The sequence below is a fragment of the Pinus tabuliformis genome, chromosome 7 (assembly GCF_031772625.1).
Source record: "Pinus tabuliformis cultivar Carrire ecotype Pingquan chromosome 7, CPIR1, whole genome shotgun sequence".
In the NCBI taxonomy this organism is placed as follows: domain Eukaryota; kingdom Viridiplantae; phylum Streptophyta; class Pinopsida; order Pinales; family Pinaceae; genus Pinus; species Pinus tabuliformis.
The window spans coordinates 1,575,410,808-1,575,430,975 of record NC_142293.1 but is presented as its reverse complement, the minus strand read 5'-3'; the positions used below and the strand labels follow the sequence as shown (position 1 = coordinate 1,575,430,975).

At 39.7% G+C, this 20,168-nt stretch overlaps 1 protein-coding gene across 1 annotated transcript in view; it reads left to right on the top strand.

Moving 5' to 3' along the window:
• Positions 1-13,178, top strand: part of LOC149254087 (guanine nucleotide-binding protein subunit gamma 3-like) — a 144,732-nt gene extending 131,554 nt beyond the window's left edge. Inside the window, exon 5 of the mRNA XM_089456985.1 lies at positions 12,839-13,178. Coding sequence (XP_089313111.1) covers positions 12,839-13,070 — 232 coding nt within the window. The 3' untranslated portion in view covers positions 13,071-13,178. The remainder of the gene's footprint in view (positions 1-12,838) is intronic.
• Positions 13,179-20,168: the final 6,990 nt, after the last annotated feature.

The window sequence follows — 20,168 nt, the reverse complement described above, 5'->3', positions numbered from 1 at the left end:
GCCGGATTGGGAAAGGATGTGGGTCGCTCTTCAGCAAGAAGAGATGAGGCGAGACTTAGTTAAGTGCAAACTTGATGGCAACAACAACAATGAGACGGAGCCCAAGGAGGAGGAGGAGAATGCAACCCTTACATCAAAGGGGCAGCAGAGGCGGAAGAAGGACGTCTCGATGATCAAATGTTTCCGGTGTGGTGAATTCGGTCACTACGCTACACAGTGTCCTCTCAAGAAGAAGGACAAGGATGAGAAACATGATCCGCAGGCTACAGTCGCAAAGATCGAGGAGGAGGAGTTTGCCATGATTGCCTAGATACCTCCAGGGAAGAGGTGGGGTGATCTAGGACTGTAGTTCGAAAGAACTGCAGATGGGCAGGATCCTTGAGGAGTCCACCTCTTGGATTAATACCTTGCTACGGGAGCCCATATCAAAAGTAGCAGGATGGACCAGTGTCAGTTGGTGTAGAGGAGTGCCAGAGTGATAGATGTAGTGGCTAGGAGCATCAGAGACTGAGCAACACAAAGAGAAGTTAGTAGTAGTGCAGAGTCAGCAGCAACGCAGAGGGTCAACGCAAAGACTAGCAACAATGAGAACTCCAACAAGCAATGCATCATGTTGAACACTTGTTCAGTATTTTGGATGCTTTTCCATTGCTGTTGCAGCAACAACAACAATTGGAGAGGGTTGCAGTGCGGATGCAGTATTGGTAGTGGCAGGGCCAACAACAACACAAATGCAAGATTTACGAGGTTTGCAGTGTTGGCAGTGGCAGGGCCAGCGACAACACAAATGCAACATTTGCGCAGTAGTTGGTGGGTAGTGATGTCACACATCAATAGCGCAGAGGGAGATGTTACAGAGTTAAGAGTGATGCTTAAGCAGGTTACATTACTAGAGCACATTCCTCGCTAAGAGGGAGTGTTGATTTCTGGTAGCATCGGATGTTCTTTAAGCCTCAAAATTTGTAGGGAGGCTAGGACACATGTATTCTAGAATACTCATAAATCGTTTTGAGAAATTCCACCCAGAGACAATGTTATTAAAATAATTAATTATTTTTAATGGATGCCCAAGTCTACACTTAGGAAATTAAAATAATTAAAGGGTATTAATTAAACTGGGGGTGAAACTTCTAGAAGAATACGAGGATCAAGTCAATATGATCCGAGCCATTGATTATAATCTAATCTGGGCCGTTGATTACTCAACTGGAGGATAATAAGAAGGACTTCGATGGGCAGACACATTGAGTGAGAGATCAGAGATTGATTTTCTCTAGAGAGCGGCGCAACAACTGCCAAAGAAGTGGTTTCTTGTAGTGAGGGGCAGGGATAGTTTCTGGAGGATGTCTTCCTGATCTGGAGAGTACAAGGTAGAGAGGGTAGAAAGACGTCCAGAGAGGTTGACGCAGGGCTGCGCAGAGCTACGCTGTGGTAGTGAGAGCTCCAGAGGGAGACCGAAATTCTGTTGAGGAACAATCAAGATCTAGTGTCGGCGCTGGGGTTTGAGACTGGGAGGCCAGAGGGTTGAAGTTTCCTGCCAGCAGAGGATCGAGAGGAGGTGCAACGCAGTCCCAACAACAGTGACTGCGTGGGTGTGACGCAATACTATGTAGAGACTATGCAGAGGCAACACAGAGGATCATCTCCAGTGCAGATCAATGCCAGATCTTCCAGTGACAGGGTGAGATCATCTCACTACTTTTTTGCCCAATTGGTTCTCTGTATAGGATTTCCAGTTTGGGCATCCAAAGAATTGTATTAAAAAAATTACTGCTTAATAATACAAACCCTCAACTACTGCACCGGTTTTCCCGCATTGGGTTTTTTCGGGGACGTTTGTCCAAAAACAATGGTGTCCATTGTGTGTTGCGTATTTCTTCTTGCGCGGTTCTTGTTTGCGCATATTATTTAAGTAGTGAAGGCTGTAGTGTATTGGTTTCGATATTTACCGTAGAACACAATAAATAATTTGTTCGGTTATTTAACAAATAGAAGAAACTTAATCAGTTGCTGCAGTAGAAATTTTGGTCTCCAAATTTCCACATGATTCTTCTTAGAAAGTTCGACTTTACCTCCTTTCTTTATGACCTTCGAAAGTGTGTATAGCATCATCCAAACTACTTGAGTTCTCATATGGCTCAATTTCTATGTTGTCTTATTTGAACATCTTTGCCTTCCACATCAATTTTTGGAAGGTCTACCTCGTCTATGAAGATTACATCGATCACATCGACTTTGATGATGAAATCTGATTCACTCTCATCCTTGTTAGTCTGATGTGCTCCCTTTACAAAAAAATTAGAAAACATAGTACTTTTCTTCTAGCTTTGATGCTAGTGGTGCTTGTTACGTAACTACTTTTGCTTCAATGCTACTTCCATTGCTATCCTCTTGCTTTCAAGATAGACATGTATATGTTACTATGCAGATTCTCGACAGAATAGCAAAGATCATATATTTATCCATGTACCTATTCGACGTAGTGCTATATAACCATAGATTAATTAATTACCGATAGGAGAAGTCCACATGCAAACTGTAGAAGCAACAATCCACTTGCACCTTTTACACCAAACCCTTTACCCTAGGCTGCCCTTCTTTCAATTACATCCTAAACTCGCTCATTTGCATGCATCGAGGGGTAATGGGTCCTTAAACCACATTTCTATTCAATTGAACTTAGGAAGAAGCCACGGGAGGGAGACTAGGAGCCATTAACATTCAATCCTTTAACTGAGACTTAGAGCTTTTCAAAACATAACCGAGTTTGAAAATATCATGCCAGACCTTAGAAGAGGAGGTCGAACCAGTCACTTCTGATAAATCACAGAGCTTGGGCTTGTCCTCACCTAAGCTCTGATTCCATGTTAAATTTGAGTTAACATGTTCTCTGCTTAATATAGTTACTTCATTATCAATTTCCATTAGACCATAAGCCATCAACGTATGACAATAACTAATGAAAGAACATTCAATGTAAATGTGGAAGACAAGCCAAGCCACAAGAACATAAAGATATTGCAGAAGCCAGGGAAAAACCCCAAGATGGGAAAAACCCTTGATCAATTCTTCTTATTATTATTATCAAATGTTCAGCAGAGGAAGAGAGAGTACAACCAAAGGCTTTCCAATGTGAAGATCATAATTACTGCTCAAATTTCAAGAAAACTACTTCAGAAAGTCTGAGTTCTGATTAGGTTTAGCTTCATGTTGATGTAGCCCACTTACTCACCCTTAGTTCACATTTCAGGGCAACGCCATTCCTTCATTAGATCCTGTGCACATCAATAGGTAGATCTGAGCTAATGTCATCCTCTTCGTATGCCTTTCAGTCCACCTGAACATGGAGATAAGGCCCACGACCTAGCTATGAAGATAGATAACCTCTTGGCCTTCTATGACAAGAGCTGCGGTCAAGCTAATAGGAGTGCGACTTGCAGTTGGAGAGGAGACCCACAAAAAAGACATCAAAACCACCATCCAATAACCCCAGTCAAGTGCGACTCCCATTCTGTTCTAAAACAGTTTTGAAGTAGATAATGGTCAAGGCCAGAATCATCCAAGACAAGCCCAGACATTCACCATACTGACCTCGGCCTCCTGCGTGGGGAACTCGACTTAGAAAGAAGACCAAACTGAACCCAAACTTGCCCTTGATATCCTTGTTGGAGAACTTCCTCTTCCGCGACCATTTCAGAGAAAAATAGAGAGAAATGGATGTGCCAAAATGAGGGTGGAGGGACCTCTATTTCTACAATTCGATATGGGTCAAGAGACGTGCCTATTAGGCTTGATGAGCCGACTTAGGGGTGAGGCTGACCTTGATAATTTACTTGAGAGAGAACATAAATTCAAAAGCCCACGTCTCCTTATCCAAATTTGATGATCTTTAGGTCGATTTTGGTCCTCTTGAAAAGAGGAATTCAATGTTGCAATTATCTTCCTCAAAGGAGTTGTCCAAAGTGGAATTTGGCCCTAGTTTCCAATTTTAACAATATCCCTCTATGGTCCCCACAATTCAATTGGGGTACCATAAAGTGGTCTCTTGGGTCTCCAACTGCTCATAATGTCCATCTCTGCTCCGATTTTGAGGGATTTCCAGGTGCTACTAGCCCTCCCAAGTCTTTGAAGGTGAGACTGTCCTCATCTGGGCCCTGAATCAACTGTAATCCCCCATATGGTGCTAAGGCCAGCCTAGGGGCATGCTGGGTCTAGGTGTATTATCCTGAAGAATCATCAAATGTAGCACAAAGTGGTGGAATGTTGTGGGTGTAGGAGGTGCCCACGGTCACATATGATGTGTTGCTACTGCTCGAAGACCTAAGGATCTCAATGCTTCACCTGTGGGTGCCAATATACTTCTCTAATGACGTGGGTAACTATGGGTAAAAGTGCCTAGGACATGGGTTGCTGAACCACTTGACAATCACAACATAAAGTTTAGTGAAAGCAACCAGTCACGTGGACAATACTCATTATTGCATCCAAGTGAACCAAGCTTGAATGTAATGGGCTATTTAATACTTCAAATAAAGATTTCCTTCCAAATTTAGGGCCTTGAGCTCGCAATGGTGTTTCCTTCGTAGATAGGAGTGGCTAAAGGACAACCCTATTAGGTGTTTCCAGTCCCTAAGGGGAAGTAACATTTCCTCGGTCCACCCTTCAATTGATAGGTGTCATTGAGTAATGATGGTACAAAGGGGAGAAGACTTCATGGCCAAGTGCCATGGCCAAAGGGACCAGCGTGATGGGGATCCACATCCTGAATGTATAGTTGTGAGGAGGGAGCAATTGTGGATGCATGAGTACTGACTCGACCTTTGTTTTTCCACTCCTCTTGTGCGCCTTTTACTTTTACTTGATTTTTCTTTGTATTATTACTCGTAGCTCAAAGGGTTAGAGCTTGCTTTGAATCATGCATAGTAGTTGTGTTACCCCTTAAGGATGAATCATTTCATTGCTCATCGGGGTTGGGACATGCAAGGGTTCCTTTTATGATGTAATGGAGCAATATGTTCTTAGGAACCGAGGGATGGCCATAATGAGTGAGGTAGATCTCATGCGAGGCTTTTGCCCACATGCTAATGTGTATGTCCTGGCCATTTTTTGCATTTTGATATTCTTTTGATATTATTTTGTGGCCATGATATGCTCTTTTTTTCTTTTAGCTGTATCAACCTCTCAGGGAAAAGTTCTGAGCCCTACTTTGGTATGAGGATGTATGGGTACCAAATCCCAAAGAACCAATGGTCAATTGATCCTAAAGAATGGATGTGAGATAAGGGATTGTAATGTATGATGGAAAGTGGTAAGTATGGGATAGGGATAGAAGGAAATATGCTATCTCAATCAGGGCTTCCCAAGTAGTGCCCCTCCTATACTCATTGGGCCATTAGGGGATGTCCCACTAGACTAGGATTGAAGATTAACCCCCTAGTTAAGGTGAGGGAACAAGATCACAGTCAAAACTTCTCTTTCTTCTAGTTCACCCCGTAATCCATATCAAATGTCCAAATACAAACAAGCATAAACACCTGATTGCAAAATGAATAAAGTACCTTTTGATCGGAAGCCAACCTTTGTCCATGTGCTCTTGCTAGATGAGTGAGAAACATATGGCTAATGCAGGTGGCGTAAATGTTATGGCATGTCATCAGCTAGTGGTCGCTGTCAAGGGCTGCATGGCTGGCCTATTGGATGTGAAGGATGGGAGAAAAGTTTTCTCCTATAGGGTTACCCATTTTGGTGGATAACAATATCATCGCTACGAATCCTGTCAAACATGAGTACATTACCATTTTGGTGAGAACCTTCTAGAATCTGTAGTTTGCTACCTGCATCTCCAAGAGACAATGTTATTGCTCCTTCCCACAAGGCTGATAGTTTTATTCTTCTTATACATAACCAACTTGTATCATTATTGCTCCTTCCCACAAGGCTGATAGTTTTATTCTTCTTATACATAACCAACTTGTATCATAGTGTTTTCCTTTCTAAATGCATAAGTGTAGGAGTAACACATTAAAACTTGACAATTTGAAAGCCTTATTTTCCTCAGGTTATGGTTAAGCACGTGTCATTCCTATGATCTACTAGAAAGTTGGAATTCTAAGACCTAATTCTTAGCAGTCAACAATCAGTAGAGGAGATAGACTTTTATGATTAGAACAACTGCTTTTTGAACCCTGTCTCATACAGTCTCACTGCTAGCTTTCTATTTTGTTTGAATTCACATGAGACATTCAGTGGTTCAGCAGCGCAATTAGATCACTGATGCGGTTGTCATTTCCAAAATTCTGGAGGCGGCTCTGGTTAGTCCTATTCTGCAAGTCAATGTTGTTTGGGAGGACGACAATGAATTCTCTGATAACTTTGACGTCGATCATTTCAAGAGAACTCTGAAAGGCGACGTCTGAATCGTTTCTTCGCTGCCTCTGATTGCTTTGTTTGCACTGTCAATGTAGACGAAATTCGACAGAGGACGAGCGTGAGCAGAATTCTAGATTTAGTTTCACATACTCTCAAGACGTCCGAGGACCTTTTCGGGCAAACTTTCAATGACGTGGGTGCACTAGGAGGCGAGGGGACGGGTCACCCCAAGCAAGTAGAACACCTTCAGAAGTCGTAGACAGAGGATGTGGGTAACGAGGTTTCTCAGCAGGCTGACGAACGCAAAGGATTTCTGAGATCCTGGTGGACTATCGGGGCACAGTTTTTTGTTATTATTATTTTATTCATGCCCATATTCGCTGCATTGAATTGGTAGCAGTGTTTTTTCCTTGGCACAAAAAAAAAATTCCGCTAAAACAACGTGCGTAGTGTTGTTGTTGTTGTTTTTTTTTTCTTTATTTTTTTATTTTTGTCTTTCTCTGCTTAATCATTTTGTCTGAGCGGTTTCAGCGTAATTATTGAGCGTGGGGAATTTTTGCACCTGTTAGATTTTGTCCAAATCAGTCAACATCTGCATTGAAATCTGTGCCGGACTCCTTGTTGTTTTCTGTATCTTGGGAAACATGTAGATGGCTTCGCTAACCAATCTGATGTTGGAAGGCAATCAACTCTTTAATGGCACCAATTATAACATCTAGAAATAGAGAATGTTGACCATTTTTTCATATAGACATCTTGACCAGCTCGTTTTGGGAAAAGAGCTTAGTCCTGGTACAACTGGTGTCGATCAAGATAAGTTTGATGATCGAAATCGAGAGGTTGTTATGCTTCTCAAACTCTCTGTGACTGATGATCAGTTACCACAGATTCCTTTCGGCAAGACAACGACTGAAATTTGGCAACATTTGAAGGAACTACATGAGACATCCAACAAGAGCAGAGCTTTCTTTCTAAAGAATCAGTTGTTCTCCATCATGATGGACAAACATATGTCTTTACAGGAACATCTTAACAAGATTAAAGACATTCGAGATCAGCTCGAAGCTATTAGTCGGACCATGGAGGAAGAAGATATGGTAGTCATCACTTTGAAAAGTCTACCAAAACCTTATGAGCACTAAATAGAAACACTCAACATTACCTCCACTAATGTTGATATGAAGTTTCCAGAGTTATGCACCAAACTCATGTAGCAGGATCGTTGGAAACAGTAGTTTGGTAGTGGTGCTTCATCAGCCTCCTCAGAAAATGCTTTTGCTACCAAATATCAGTCCTTTCAGCAGAAAGGTTCTTCTCAGCCTTCTGATCCTGCTAGGAAGAAAAATGTGCAGTGTAATTACTGTCACAAGTTCGGTCACATGAAGAAAGATTGCTGACAGAGAATTGCTTCTGAACAGAAGAGGCAGGGAGGGTCTCATCAGATAACGAATGTTGCAGAACATTTCGAGCAGAAGGAATTTGCCTTTTACGCCTTTATGGCTAAGAGGTCCTCAGATCATGCCCCGTCTTCTGCTTGGTACGTTGACTCTGGTGCATCCCGTCATTTCTCTCACAGGCGTGACTAGTTTACTAACTTCTCATCTTTCAGTGATTCCGTGGTATTCGGTGGAGGTGAGGAGTACATAGTGGTTGGCAGAGGTATAGTTCAGATCCAGTCTGGTGGATGCACACTCATCTTCCTGAATGTGTACTATGTTCCTGGTATGGAAATCAATCTACTGTTTGTCAGCCAGATTATGAGGATGTTAGGCCCCTATACTACTAGTGTAACCCCTCCTTGTTATTAGTATAACCCACTTATTATATTGATGTACCCATGTAGTGCCCATATTGTTCCTATTGTGCCCCATAGAAGCCCACTATTGTTATTATTGTGCCCTTACATTATTATTGTTATGTCGGCTCTGATTATGTTATGACCCCTTAGACTCCTATATATAGAAAGGAGGTATTTTCATTTGTATCATCAAAGAATTGTTCATTTATGTAATGTAAAGGAGGTTGCCCCCTCGAAGAGGCTAAATTCTAAGGCGTTGATCTATCTTTTCTATCTTTTCTTGAGCTGGTTTCATAACATTTGGTATCAGAGCTTTGGATTCTAGGGTTTTGCTGCTCCAAACAGGTCATCGTGGAATTTTCGCTATAACTTTTTTTCTGTGACGTTTCAGAAGTCGCAAAAAAAACCCATTTGAGAAGAAATCACACTAAACCTTGGGTCCAATTTTCAGATCTTTTCGCGTGATATTTGCGGAGATATGATCTGAGGAAGTTGGTCTTTTTGCAGACTCCTGAATTACATTCCAAACAGGTGACCTGGGGAAAATCGTCATAACTTTCTTTCTGAGCATTGGATTGAAATTTCGCAAGAAGCTACAGAAAGAGAACGGACCGTAGTTTTCTTTTATATATATTTTCAGAGTCAAAGCTTGAAACAGTGACACGTGGCACTTCATACAAGTTCGCACTAGTCTACAATCAGGTCACTGCGGGAGATTGTGCATAACTCTTTCTTGGAGAATCTAATTTGGATCAGAGTAGTGGCTTTGGAAAGAGGAAATAGAAGGCTACTACAGGTTGCAATTTCAGAACTTAAAGATCCAAAAGTACAGAGTTACAGTCGTTTCAAAGTCGAGTTCCTAAAATCAAGAAAAAACAAGATGAGGAAGTTTGATGGCAAGGATCCGGTAAATTGGATACTTCAGATGGGGCAATATTTTGATCTACATGGTGTTCAACTGTTACAAAAGGTATGACCCCATAGACTCCTATATATAGAAAGGAGGTATTTTCATTTGTATCATCAAAAAATTGTTCATTTATGTAATGTAAAGGAGGTTGCCCCCTTGAAGAGGCTGAATTCTAAGGTGTTGATCTATCTTTTCTATTTTTTCTTGAGCTGGTTTCATAACAGAGGAACTCTCCTTAGCTTGATGTGGTGTTCAGTGCACACAAGTGCTCCATTATTGACAAGGAAACTCGTCTTACTGTTGCTGTTGGCCTAGACGATCATGGCCTATACAGGCTTCTTGATAGTGGTGATTCTTTAGAAGTGGCTCTAGCAGCTCATGTTTCTCCCATCAGCACTTTGTGGCATCAGAGATATGGGCATCTAAACATTCAATATCTCTCTCAACTATCTCGGAAGAACTTGTGTTAGGGTTACCTGATATTCAGACTCAGCAGTTGGGAGTGTGTGGCGCCTGTCAAGCTGGCAAGCAACATCGGTCTTCATTCAAGGATGGAGAATCTTGGCGTGCGTCTAAGGTACTCCAGTTAATTCATGTTGATATTTGTAGACCTATGAATACATCTTCCATTACTAGTTGCAAATATTTTTTGCTTATTGTAGATGATTTCAGTAGAAAGATGTGGGTGTACTTTCTAAAACATAAATCTAATGTATTTAGTTGAAAAAGAGTCTGGCTGTAATATCATCACTCTTAGAACAGATAACGGGGGGGGGGGGGGGGGGGTTCTTCTTCTTTCTCCAACTTTTGTGATACCCATGGCATCAAATGCCAGTTAACCACACCCTACACTCCTCAGCAGAACAATGTTGTCGAACGTCGCAACTGTACGGTTGTTGAAATGTCTTGTTCCATGTTACAACATAGGAGTGTTCCGAACAAATTTTGGGCTGAAGCAGTGTTTACTGCTGTATATCTTCTTAACCGATCACCTACTCAGGCTGTTAAGGGGAAGACTCCAGAAGAGGTTTGGTCTGGCCGTTAGCCTAAGATCAGTCACCTCAAAGTGTTTGGCTCGGTTGCATATGTTTGGATTCTAGCTGCTAAGCACTTTAAGTTGGATTCCAAAAGCCATAAATTTATGATGACAGGGTACAGTGATCACCACAAGGCCTATATAGGCTGATATATATAGACACTGGTTGTCTTAACTTTAGTCGGGACGTAGTATTTGATGAAGACAGAAGGTTCTTTTAGTCTCCTCCTTCTGAGCAGTGCTCTGAGGATCAACCTCACGGTGTTCTTCTTCCGTTAGGTCCACCTGATGGGAGGGATGATGCAGCATCAGTATTTGATGATGCACTACCTGAGCTTCCTCCGGAAAAGAATTCTCCTCTTGCTGCGCCTGTTGTTCCTGAGCCTTCTCTACCTACTCCTGATATTAGTTCTTCTACTCTCCGGCCTAAATGGTGGGCTAAAACTATTGGTGATTTTTGGGATAATGAGCTCCTTGAAGGTAGAACTTCCAGAAATAAGAGCAAACAAAAACCTACATTCAATTTTGCTCTTATGGCTAACCTCCACAGTGTTTTTGAGCCTCAAAGCTATTCAGAGGCTAAGGGTATACTTGAGTGGGAACAGGCTATGGAAGCCGAATTCCAGAGTCTTCAGAGGAATCACACTTGGACCCTTTCTGATCTTCCTACAGGGAAGAAGCCCATTAGCTGCAAATGGGTGTATAAAGTGAAATACAAAGTTGATGGAATCCTAGACAAGTATAAGGCTCGCCTTGTTGCTTGAGGGTTCTCACAAAAGGAAGGCATAGACTATGAGGAGACCTTTGCTCCTACAGCCAAGATGAGTACCATACGGCTCGTCCTTGCCTTAGCAGCTCAGTTCAGTTGGAAAGTCCATCAGATGGATGTAAAGAGTGCTTTTCTGAAGGGTGACTTACAGGAAGAAGTCTACATGACGCAGCCTCTAGTATTCAAGGTTGCTGGTCAAGAACAGAAAGTCTGTAGATTAAACAAAGCACTCTATGGTCTGAAACAAGCTCCTCGGGCTTGGTACATGAAAATTGATAAGTACCTAATAGATCATGGCTTTCAGCGGAGTCCATTTGATGCAAAACCTGTATATCAAGCATACTGGTGATGATATTCTGTTTGTGGTTGTCTATGTGGATGACCTTATCATTATTGGCAGTTCAGCACATTTGATCCATGGGATCAAACAGGATTTGTGCACCACCTTTGATATGAAAGATTTGGGACTTCTTCATCACTGTTTGGGGATTGAAGTCTGGCAGACTGAGAACAACATCTTTCTCTCTCAGTCCAAGTATGCCATAAATCTTGTGGACAGGTTCAGAATGCAGGATTGCAAACCTGCCACGAATCCTATGGAACCAGGGCTCAAACTTTCAGCTCAGTCATCTTCACCACTTGTGGATGAAACTTTATTGAGGCAATTAGTGGGCAGCCTCATCTACCTTACTGCCACTAGATTTGACATCAGTTTTGCAGTGAGCTACATTTCACGCTTCATGTCAGCTGCTAAGGCTAATCATTGGATAGCAACGAAGCGTGTGCTGCATTATGTGCGTGGCACTCCTGATTATGGACTTCTGTGCACTCGGAGTTCCGATCCTACACTCAGTGGTTACACAGATTCTGACTACGCTGGTTCAGTTGATGACCGTAAATCTACAGCTAGGTATGTGTTTAGCCTAGGATCTGGTGCTGTCACCTGAACTAGTAAGAAGCAGTAGGTAGTGGCTCTCTCCTCGACAGAAGCAGAATATCGGGGAGCAGTTAAGGCATCTTGTGAGGCAGTTTGGCTTCGATGTATGCTTGCGGATATGCATGTTTCCCAGGCAGGTCCTACTCCCTTGTTTTGTGATAATCAGGGAGTGCTCAAACTTGCCAAGAATCCAGTCTTCCATGAACGAACAAAACATGTGGAAACCCATTGTCACTACATTCGATAGCTTGTTGAAGACAGATCCATTCACTTGCTGTATGTTCCCGCAACGGAACAGCTAGCAGACATCTTCACCAAGCCCCTTGGTCCTGATAAGTTTGTAAAATTCAGAGGGTCTATAGGTGTTGTAAATAGATTGAGCATTAAGGGAGGGTATTAGAATAATGCTATTTTAGTGTTTAATGCTCATTCGGATAAGATCGTCTGTGATCTTATTAGCAGTTTCTTAGAAGAAACTTGCTGTTTCTATTTCTGTAAATACATTTGTCTTATTTATTGAGCTTCATTGCTCATTGTAAATCAATTCAATTCATTCATTGATTATGAACTGCTTCCCCCAATTTGCATGTTGGCCATTTGCTTTTTGAACCCTGTCTCATACAGTGTCACTGCTAGCTTTCTATTCTGTTTGAATTCACATGAGACATTCAGTGGTAATATTTTTTTTTTCTCTGAACTGCTTCCCCCAATTTGCATGTTGGCCATTCTCTTTTATTTTGCAGAAATGTTGCATGGGTGTCAGGGCTACACACACACTGCACACATGCCCATTTTCTATTAATATGTGTGCTGAACACTCCGGGGACCACTTCACTCGTGGGAATTTTTTTGGGAAGGACTGCTGCCGTCTTCCACTCCCACTTTGCCCTGCTTCTTGGCAACATCCCTTTGCACATTATGTTTATAAGCATTCCAAGGCCTGCTAAATTTTTATATTCGATATGATTTAGACGTTCATGAAGGTGTTTATTCTAATTTGGTTCCTTTTTTCTGAACAGTGTAAGGTGTCCATCAACTTCATCGTCCAGCTGTTGTTGTATGAAGTCCAAGATTCAGTCAGATGCCTCTTGCTGCTCGTGTAACTTCCTGAAAAAATGGAAGTGTTCCTGTTGGAAATTGACGTGCAATTCATGCTGTAAAATACCTAGTATATCTTGTGGTAAATGTTCTTTCTTGGAATGTTCTTGTTTCAAATGTGTCAATTGCTGCTGTCCTTGCAAAAGGAAATGATGGCTGGTGACACTATTTCTGTCTTCCTGATGTAATGGAGACAACTTGTGATGTAAATTTTTTCAATAATAATAGTCTCTGATCAATGCAAGTATTGAGCAATGTTTATATTGTTTTTCATCATTGTGATATGGAATATAAATCATAATAACTGGAAAGTATTCAGTAATGCTTGCATCAATCTTCATGAATATGAATTGAAGTGTAAATCATGAGTTTTTGTTATTGTAGCAAATGCTTGTTAATGCCTGTGTTGGAATCTTGAATTGAAATGAGGGCCTTTGCATGGTGAAGAATGGAATACCAGAAGTTAGGTCCCAACTTCTATTTCCCTAAATTCTTAGCAACCACATCTTTTCTTTTTTAACTTGAAATGCCATATAGGGTTCTAGAGCATTGCATTTACAGAGCAGAAATCGTAAAATAGATCTACGCATTTTCTCAAGGTAGTAGGTATCCTAATGTTATCCAGGGTTTCCCAACTCTACTGGCAGCTGGCTTTCAGTTTGCAGTCTTGTTACATTCCATTTTTTCGAAATTTACAGTAATTACTATTTTTTTGGAGGGCATCCAATGGTAATTTACATTCATGAATGGTCGCCCAATCTTGGAATGAGTAGTTGCCTATTATTAGATTTAGGACTGTTGATTCTGATTCCTGCAGAATATCTGTAGTTAGACTGGTAGAATGTATTTACTATTTAATACTTAAGTTGGATGCGAAAATATTTTAGGCCTGTACTAAATCTGTCTTTCAACGCATCAAAATGTTACCAGCATTGGATTTGAGAATGGATGTCTTATAGACCAGTGGAGATCCATCTTAACTCCATATTATTTAAGTACCAAGAACAACAAAAAAAAATATTGAGATACAAATCTCTTGGTGTTTAAAAGATCTCTTACTCTGGTGTGTGTATATATATATATAATTTGGTATTATTTTCTTAAATATTTTGGTTTGCATTTCAAATTTTAATTTTATTGTTTTTATTTATAAGAATGGATGTTGCACATCTCATCCACACTGGGTTATATTTTTTAAAATATTATATTGGGTTGATTTATGTCATATTTTACGACATTGTTAGGCATTGATGTTACACATATCTCTCATACAAGGCTGTATAACACATCTCCTTTTTATGTAACAAATTCGTACTTAGATTAACAAGCATCATGTAAATATATTTTGAGGCCTGTACTAAAATCTTGTAAGTCCTAGCATTGGATTTGAGAATGGATATCTTATATAGACAATTTGTTGAATTAACTGGCGTTTAAAATTTTCTACATCGTCACAGGGTATGTTTATCTCCAAGTCTATTAACATAGCTGCAGTTAATTCGACTTATAGACATCCATTCTCGAATCCAGTGCTAGGATTTGCATGAATTTAGTACGCATTTAAATTTTTTTCCATTGTCACAGGTTATGTTATCTCCCAGTCTGTTAACATAGTTGCAGTTTTTGACATACCTTGTATCCCATGCCTAATCACAAACAATATCTAACGTATAACAAACAATTGGTGTTCAGTGGACCTTAATATGACAGATATGGAGGATAGTTTAAGATTACTGGCATTATGCAAAATATAGTTTAAGCTTGTACTAAAATCTTACTGAGTCGTGAAAAAATTAGTGGCAGGGAATGAATGTCTTACAGATAATCTGTCCTTAGATTAGCTGGAAGTTAAAATTTTCTCCATTAGCACAGGAGTTTTATTGACCACAGATTTTACAATTCCGCGATTTCGTGTTCTTGTTCAATCCTCTGGCAAGACTGCAAAGTACCTCCTCGAGGCAACTTTTCTGTCGTCGCACTCAATTCGTTGCCATTGAAAATGTGGTGTCAGTTTTGATGTGGGCAGAGAAATATTTATTGAAGGGATGCGACATAAGAGTTGAAGGGAGACCAAAGACAGTATCTTAAAAATGCTAAAAGCTCGATCTATCGTCAAATAGTTGATATTTTGAATCTAGACCGTCTCATCCATCAGTGTTTGTAGCTGACAGTTGTTGTAAACGCGGATTCTCTATATTTGAACATTGTTGTTGAGTTTTAGTAACCACAGATATTGTCATTGTTCAACCAGATATTGTTATTCTTCAACGTGTTTCCTTCAAAAACGCTTGTTTAGTATGTAGAGTACCTTGTTGAGGTAAACTATGTCTGTGGTTGTGGTTGCACTCTAGTCGTTGTCATTGAAAATGTGGCATGAGCCTTGATGCGGTTGGAGCCTTGATGCAGTTGGAACGCTATGTAATGACAAGGATGCCACATAATGGTCGAATGGAAAGAGGTAATAGAATACAACACCCTTAAAAAGCTGGCAGTTAGAGGAGACAGGTGTGGGATTTCGATCTTGAAGGAAATAGGAATTAAGGTTTTCTTGGGGGATAGAGGTTCCTACAAATAGTGAGGCAAAAGCATTGGCACTGTATCAACGTCTATTTTTGCTCAAGAACAAAGATGTATAATATCATTGTATTGGGAGATTTTTTAACGATAATCTGCTATGTGCATTGCCATTTGACCTTGTAAGATTTGTTTGTTTGATTCCTTTAGAGATCTTAAGCAATGGCTTAAAACTATGAAAACATTATGTTTTTCCAAGGTTTTGAGAGATCACAACCCTTGGGGAGACCTAAAAACCGAGGAAACAATGGCAATTGAAGTTGGAAGGTTAAGAACAATTCACTAGGGGAATTGGTCTTGTCTCACTTCTTATGATTTATAATCTTATATCCCATGTTTTAATGATTCCACCGAGGAGGGACAATTGGTGAGACATGGGGATAGTGAAATGACGAGCATTAAAGCTCTTGTTGCTTGACGTACCATCACATTCATGTTTGTTTGTGTTGAACTCTAAATCACAATAACAATGGAATGGAGGTATGCATGTGGTTTAATTCCATGAAGTCTTGGATTTTGTTTATTGTTTTCTATTAAAAACTCAAAGCCTTCCAAGGTGTGGTTAGTTATATTCGTGGTTTAATTCCATGAAGTCTTGGATTTTGTTTATTGTTTTCTATTAAAAACTCAAAGCCTTCCAAGGTGTGGTTCGTTATACTCCTTCCCTAGTTTGATCACAAATTGGTATAGTGGAGACATTGAGTTGTGTGGAGCCTAGGCATTTCAATTTGGGAGCAATACATTTGTGGTGTTTAGAGCATTTGAGCCAACATTTGGGGTTAGAGCCATAGATAATTATTGCTGCAATTATGAGTGATGTGCACTGTGGGGTTGTAGAATTGAGAAGGGGTATGAGAAGATGTGAGCAACAAGTGTCTGAAGCTTAGTATGAGTTAGAACTCTATTAAAAAATTGAAAGAATGGAAGGAAATTTGGAGTACAAGGAAGCTATGGAAACACAAGTCCAAAATTGACATATTCTCATCAATGAGAAGTGTTACCACACAAACCAACACCTTTTCTCAAAATCCCAAAGATGGCTACTAGCCTTGTGGGACTTGGGAGATTGGCCATTATGACTTCAACAACAAGTGAGTGATGTGCACTGTGGGGTTGTAGAATTGAGAAGGGGTATGCGAAGATGTGAGCAACAAGCGTCTGAAGCTTAGTATGAGTTAGAACTCTATTAAAAAATTGAAAGAATGGAAGGAAATTTGGAGTACAAGGAAGCTATGGAAACACAAGTCCAAAATTGACATATTTTCATCAATAAGAAGTGTTACCACACAAACCAACACCTTTTCTCAAAATCCCAAAGATGGCTACTAGCCTTGTGGGACTTGGGAGATTGGCCATTATGACTTCAACAACACTCCCTTGTACCTTAGACTTAGTAGAAGGTTTCTAGTCAAGGGGGGTTTCACTGTAGGTTAACTAGGCTCCCTTTGTGTAACGAGAGTGTGAGTAAAGAGAAACTATCCATGATTGTGATGGAAAAATGATGTAAATGTAAAAGATGGTTTTGGGGTGATGAATGAAAGGGAGACTAGCGCCTATCTTGCTCAGGATATAGGGTCTAAGCTACCCTTGAGAATTTGTTCTCTTATTTTTGATGTTTGAAGTCCCCAAACATTTTGAGAGATTGCTTGGTGATCATCAAACTAGGAAAGATGAACTATGCAGGAGTCACATGGAATGCTAATTTTAAAGAACTTGACCTAAGTATTACATACTTGAAATTTAAAATCAAACTGAGGTTGAGGAAGTAAAACCCTAAAACATTCACGCCAAATACAATAGATCTAGCTTAAAACTTCACAACGAAATGAAATAGATCAGAAGTCATTCTCAATTACATTGCTTTGTAATAACTCCTTCCTCATTAAAGACTTGTAATTTCAAACTCTCTTACACTATACTCTTGAACAAACATTAAACAATAAGACAATATTGCACAATAGGTTTATAAAAGTGAAGAAAGCTTCTTCCCATTATTCTCCACTAATCCAATTCATCTTGTGAATGGAGTGTGCAAATCAGCTCAATTGTTTTGTACAATAAAATATTATTTTCTTAAGAAAATAGTAAAACATATATATCACAACTAATTAGTGGGGTGATTTAGGTCGAGAGCTCATAGAAAAATGCTTGGATACAATGTTCTAGATGATTTTGGTACCACATGTCATTCTTCTATCCTTCATCTAAAGACAAAGTTTGGGTGCAATTGTCCTCTTCATGTGCAAAAATAATAATAGAAAGCTTGGTCAAATGGGTAGGGCAGATTTCTAATAGGTGCGTGAATGTTGTGAAAAGCTCCACAATGAAGGCATTTTTTTAGAAATAATCACCTTCAAATAATGAGGGTGGTGAAGTTCCAAGAAAATGAGTTGTTTTCCAAACGTAAAACCTCATTTAGGAGGGTCTTCTTCAAGTAACATATACCAATGCGAATTGTAATACTAGTGCTTTCTCTAAAAACACAACTCTAGAATAATCCTCTAGCAAGCCCTTGAAATGGTGCCTTGTGGACCTATTTGATTGAAATAAATACATAGAATTACGCTTTGTGTTCACAATTAAACCTTCACCATGCATGAATTCACTCTAAAAGAGAGAATGAATGTGCCCTTGAAGAATGTGCATCTATGCCCACTTTGACCAAGTCAAATTTGAAACTCTCACGCTAGAATGGGTGCCCTTGACACTTGTGCAAATGGGTCTTCATAAAATTCATGAGATCTCAAATTATGTGCACATTGGTACCCTTTGACCATGCCAAACCATCACTAGCCACTTCACATGTGTGCAATGTGTGAACAATGTTATGTTGGAAGTGGATATATCCTCTTAGTGGAGTGCACCACCTAGGGACATGTGCATGAATGGATGAGGTGGATGAATAACATCAAAGGTCAAAATCCTAGGGCTCATGGGTATTAGTCTTTCCTAGTCAACTCAAGTGATATAACCGAAAAAATGGATTGCAATTTCTATTGCATTAAATGTACTAGAAATGATAACGGTTGAAATCAAAATGCCTAGGCATCTACTCCCTTAACGACTTAAAATACATTGATTTGAGTTTAATTAACCACACGTAGGAAACAATCTCTACATCAAGCACAAAGAACAATTCTCATATACAAATAGAAACATAAATTCCCAAATTCTGTTAATCTAAATTTCTGTTTATACATTTTAGTAATCCTCCTTTCTCCTTGGCCTGATTACACAATGATGGCCTTCCCTTTCTCCATCCCCTTTACAATGAAAAATTAACACTTTTATCTACAATACAAAAATCACCCTTTTTGGACAGTTGTTTCAAAAAAATATAAAACTAACTTCAGCAACACCATTTGTCAACTCACTATGCTAATTACATGCACAAATACAAGATAATTGCTAATTACAACTTTGAAACTCTCATGCTAGAATGGGTGCCCTTGACACTTGTGCAAATGGGTCTTCTTAAAATTCATGAGATCTCAGATTATGTGCACATTGGTACCCTTTGCTCATGCCAAACCATCACTAGCCAGTGCACATGTGTGCAATGTGTGACAAGGTTATGTTGGAAGTGGATATATCCTCTTAGTGGAGTGCACCACCTAGGGACTTGTGCATGAATGGATGAGGTGGATGGATAACATCGAAGGTCAAAATCCTAGGGCTCATGGGTATTAGGGCTTTATTAAAAAATTGAAAGAATGGAAGGAAAATTGGAGTACAAGGAAGCTATGGAAACGCAAGTCCAAAATTGACATATTTTCATCAATAAGAAGTGTTACCGCACAAACCAACACCTTTTCTCAAAATCCCAAAGATGGCTACTAGGCTTGTGGGACTTGGGAGATTGGCCACTATGACTTCAACAACACTCTCTTGTACTTTAGACTTAGTAGAAGTATTCTAGTCATGGGGGGTTTCCCTATAGGTTAACTAGGCTCCCTTTGTGTAATGAGAGTGTGAGTAAAGAGAACCTATCCATGATTGTGATGGAAAAATGATATAAATGTAAACAATGGTTTTGGGGTGATGAATGAATGGGAGACTAGCGCCTATCTTGCTCAGGATATAGGCTCTAAGCTACCCTTGAGAATTTGTTCTCTTATTTTTGATGTTTGAAGTCCCCAAACATTTTGGGAGATTGCTTGGTGATCATCAAACTAGGAAAGATGAACTATGCATGAGTCACATGGAATGCTCATTTTAAAGAACTTGACCTAAGTATTACATACTTAAAATTTAAAATCAAACTGAGGTTGAGGAAGTAAAACCCTAAGACATTCACGCCAAATACAATATGTCTGGCTTGAAACTTCACAACAAAATGAAATAGATCACAAGTCATTCTCAAATACATTGCTTTGTAATAACTCCTTCCTCAATAAAGACTTGTAATTTCAAACCCTCTTGCACTATATTCTTGAACAAACATTAAACAATAAGACAATATTGTACAATAGGTTTGTAAAAGTGAAGAAAGCTTCTCCCCATTATTCTCGACTAACCCAACTCATCTCCTGAATAGAGTGTGCAAATCTTGTTATAATTTTTAGGTCAATTGTTTTGTACAATAAAATATTATTTTCTTAAGAAAATAGTAAAACATATATATCACAACTAATTAGTGGGCTGACTTAGGTCGAGAGCTCATAGAAAAATGCTTGG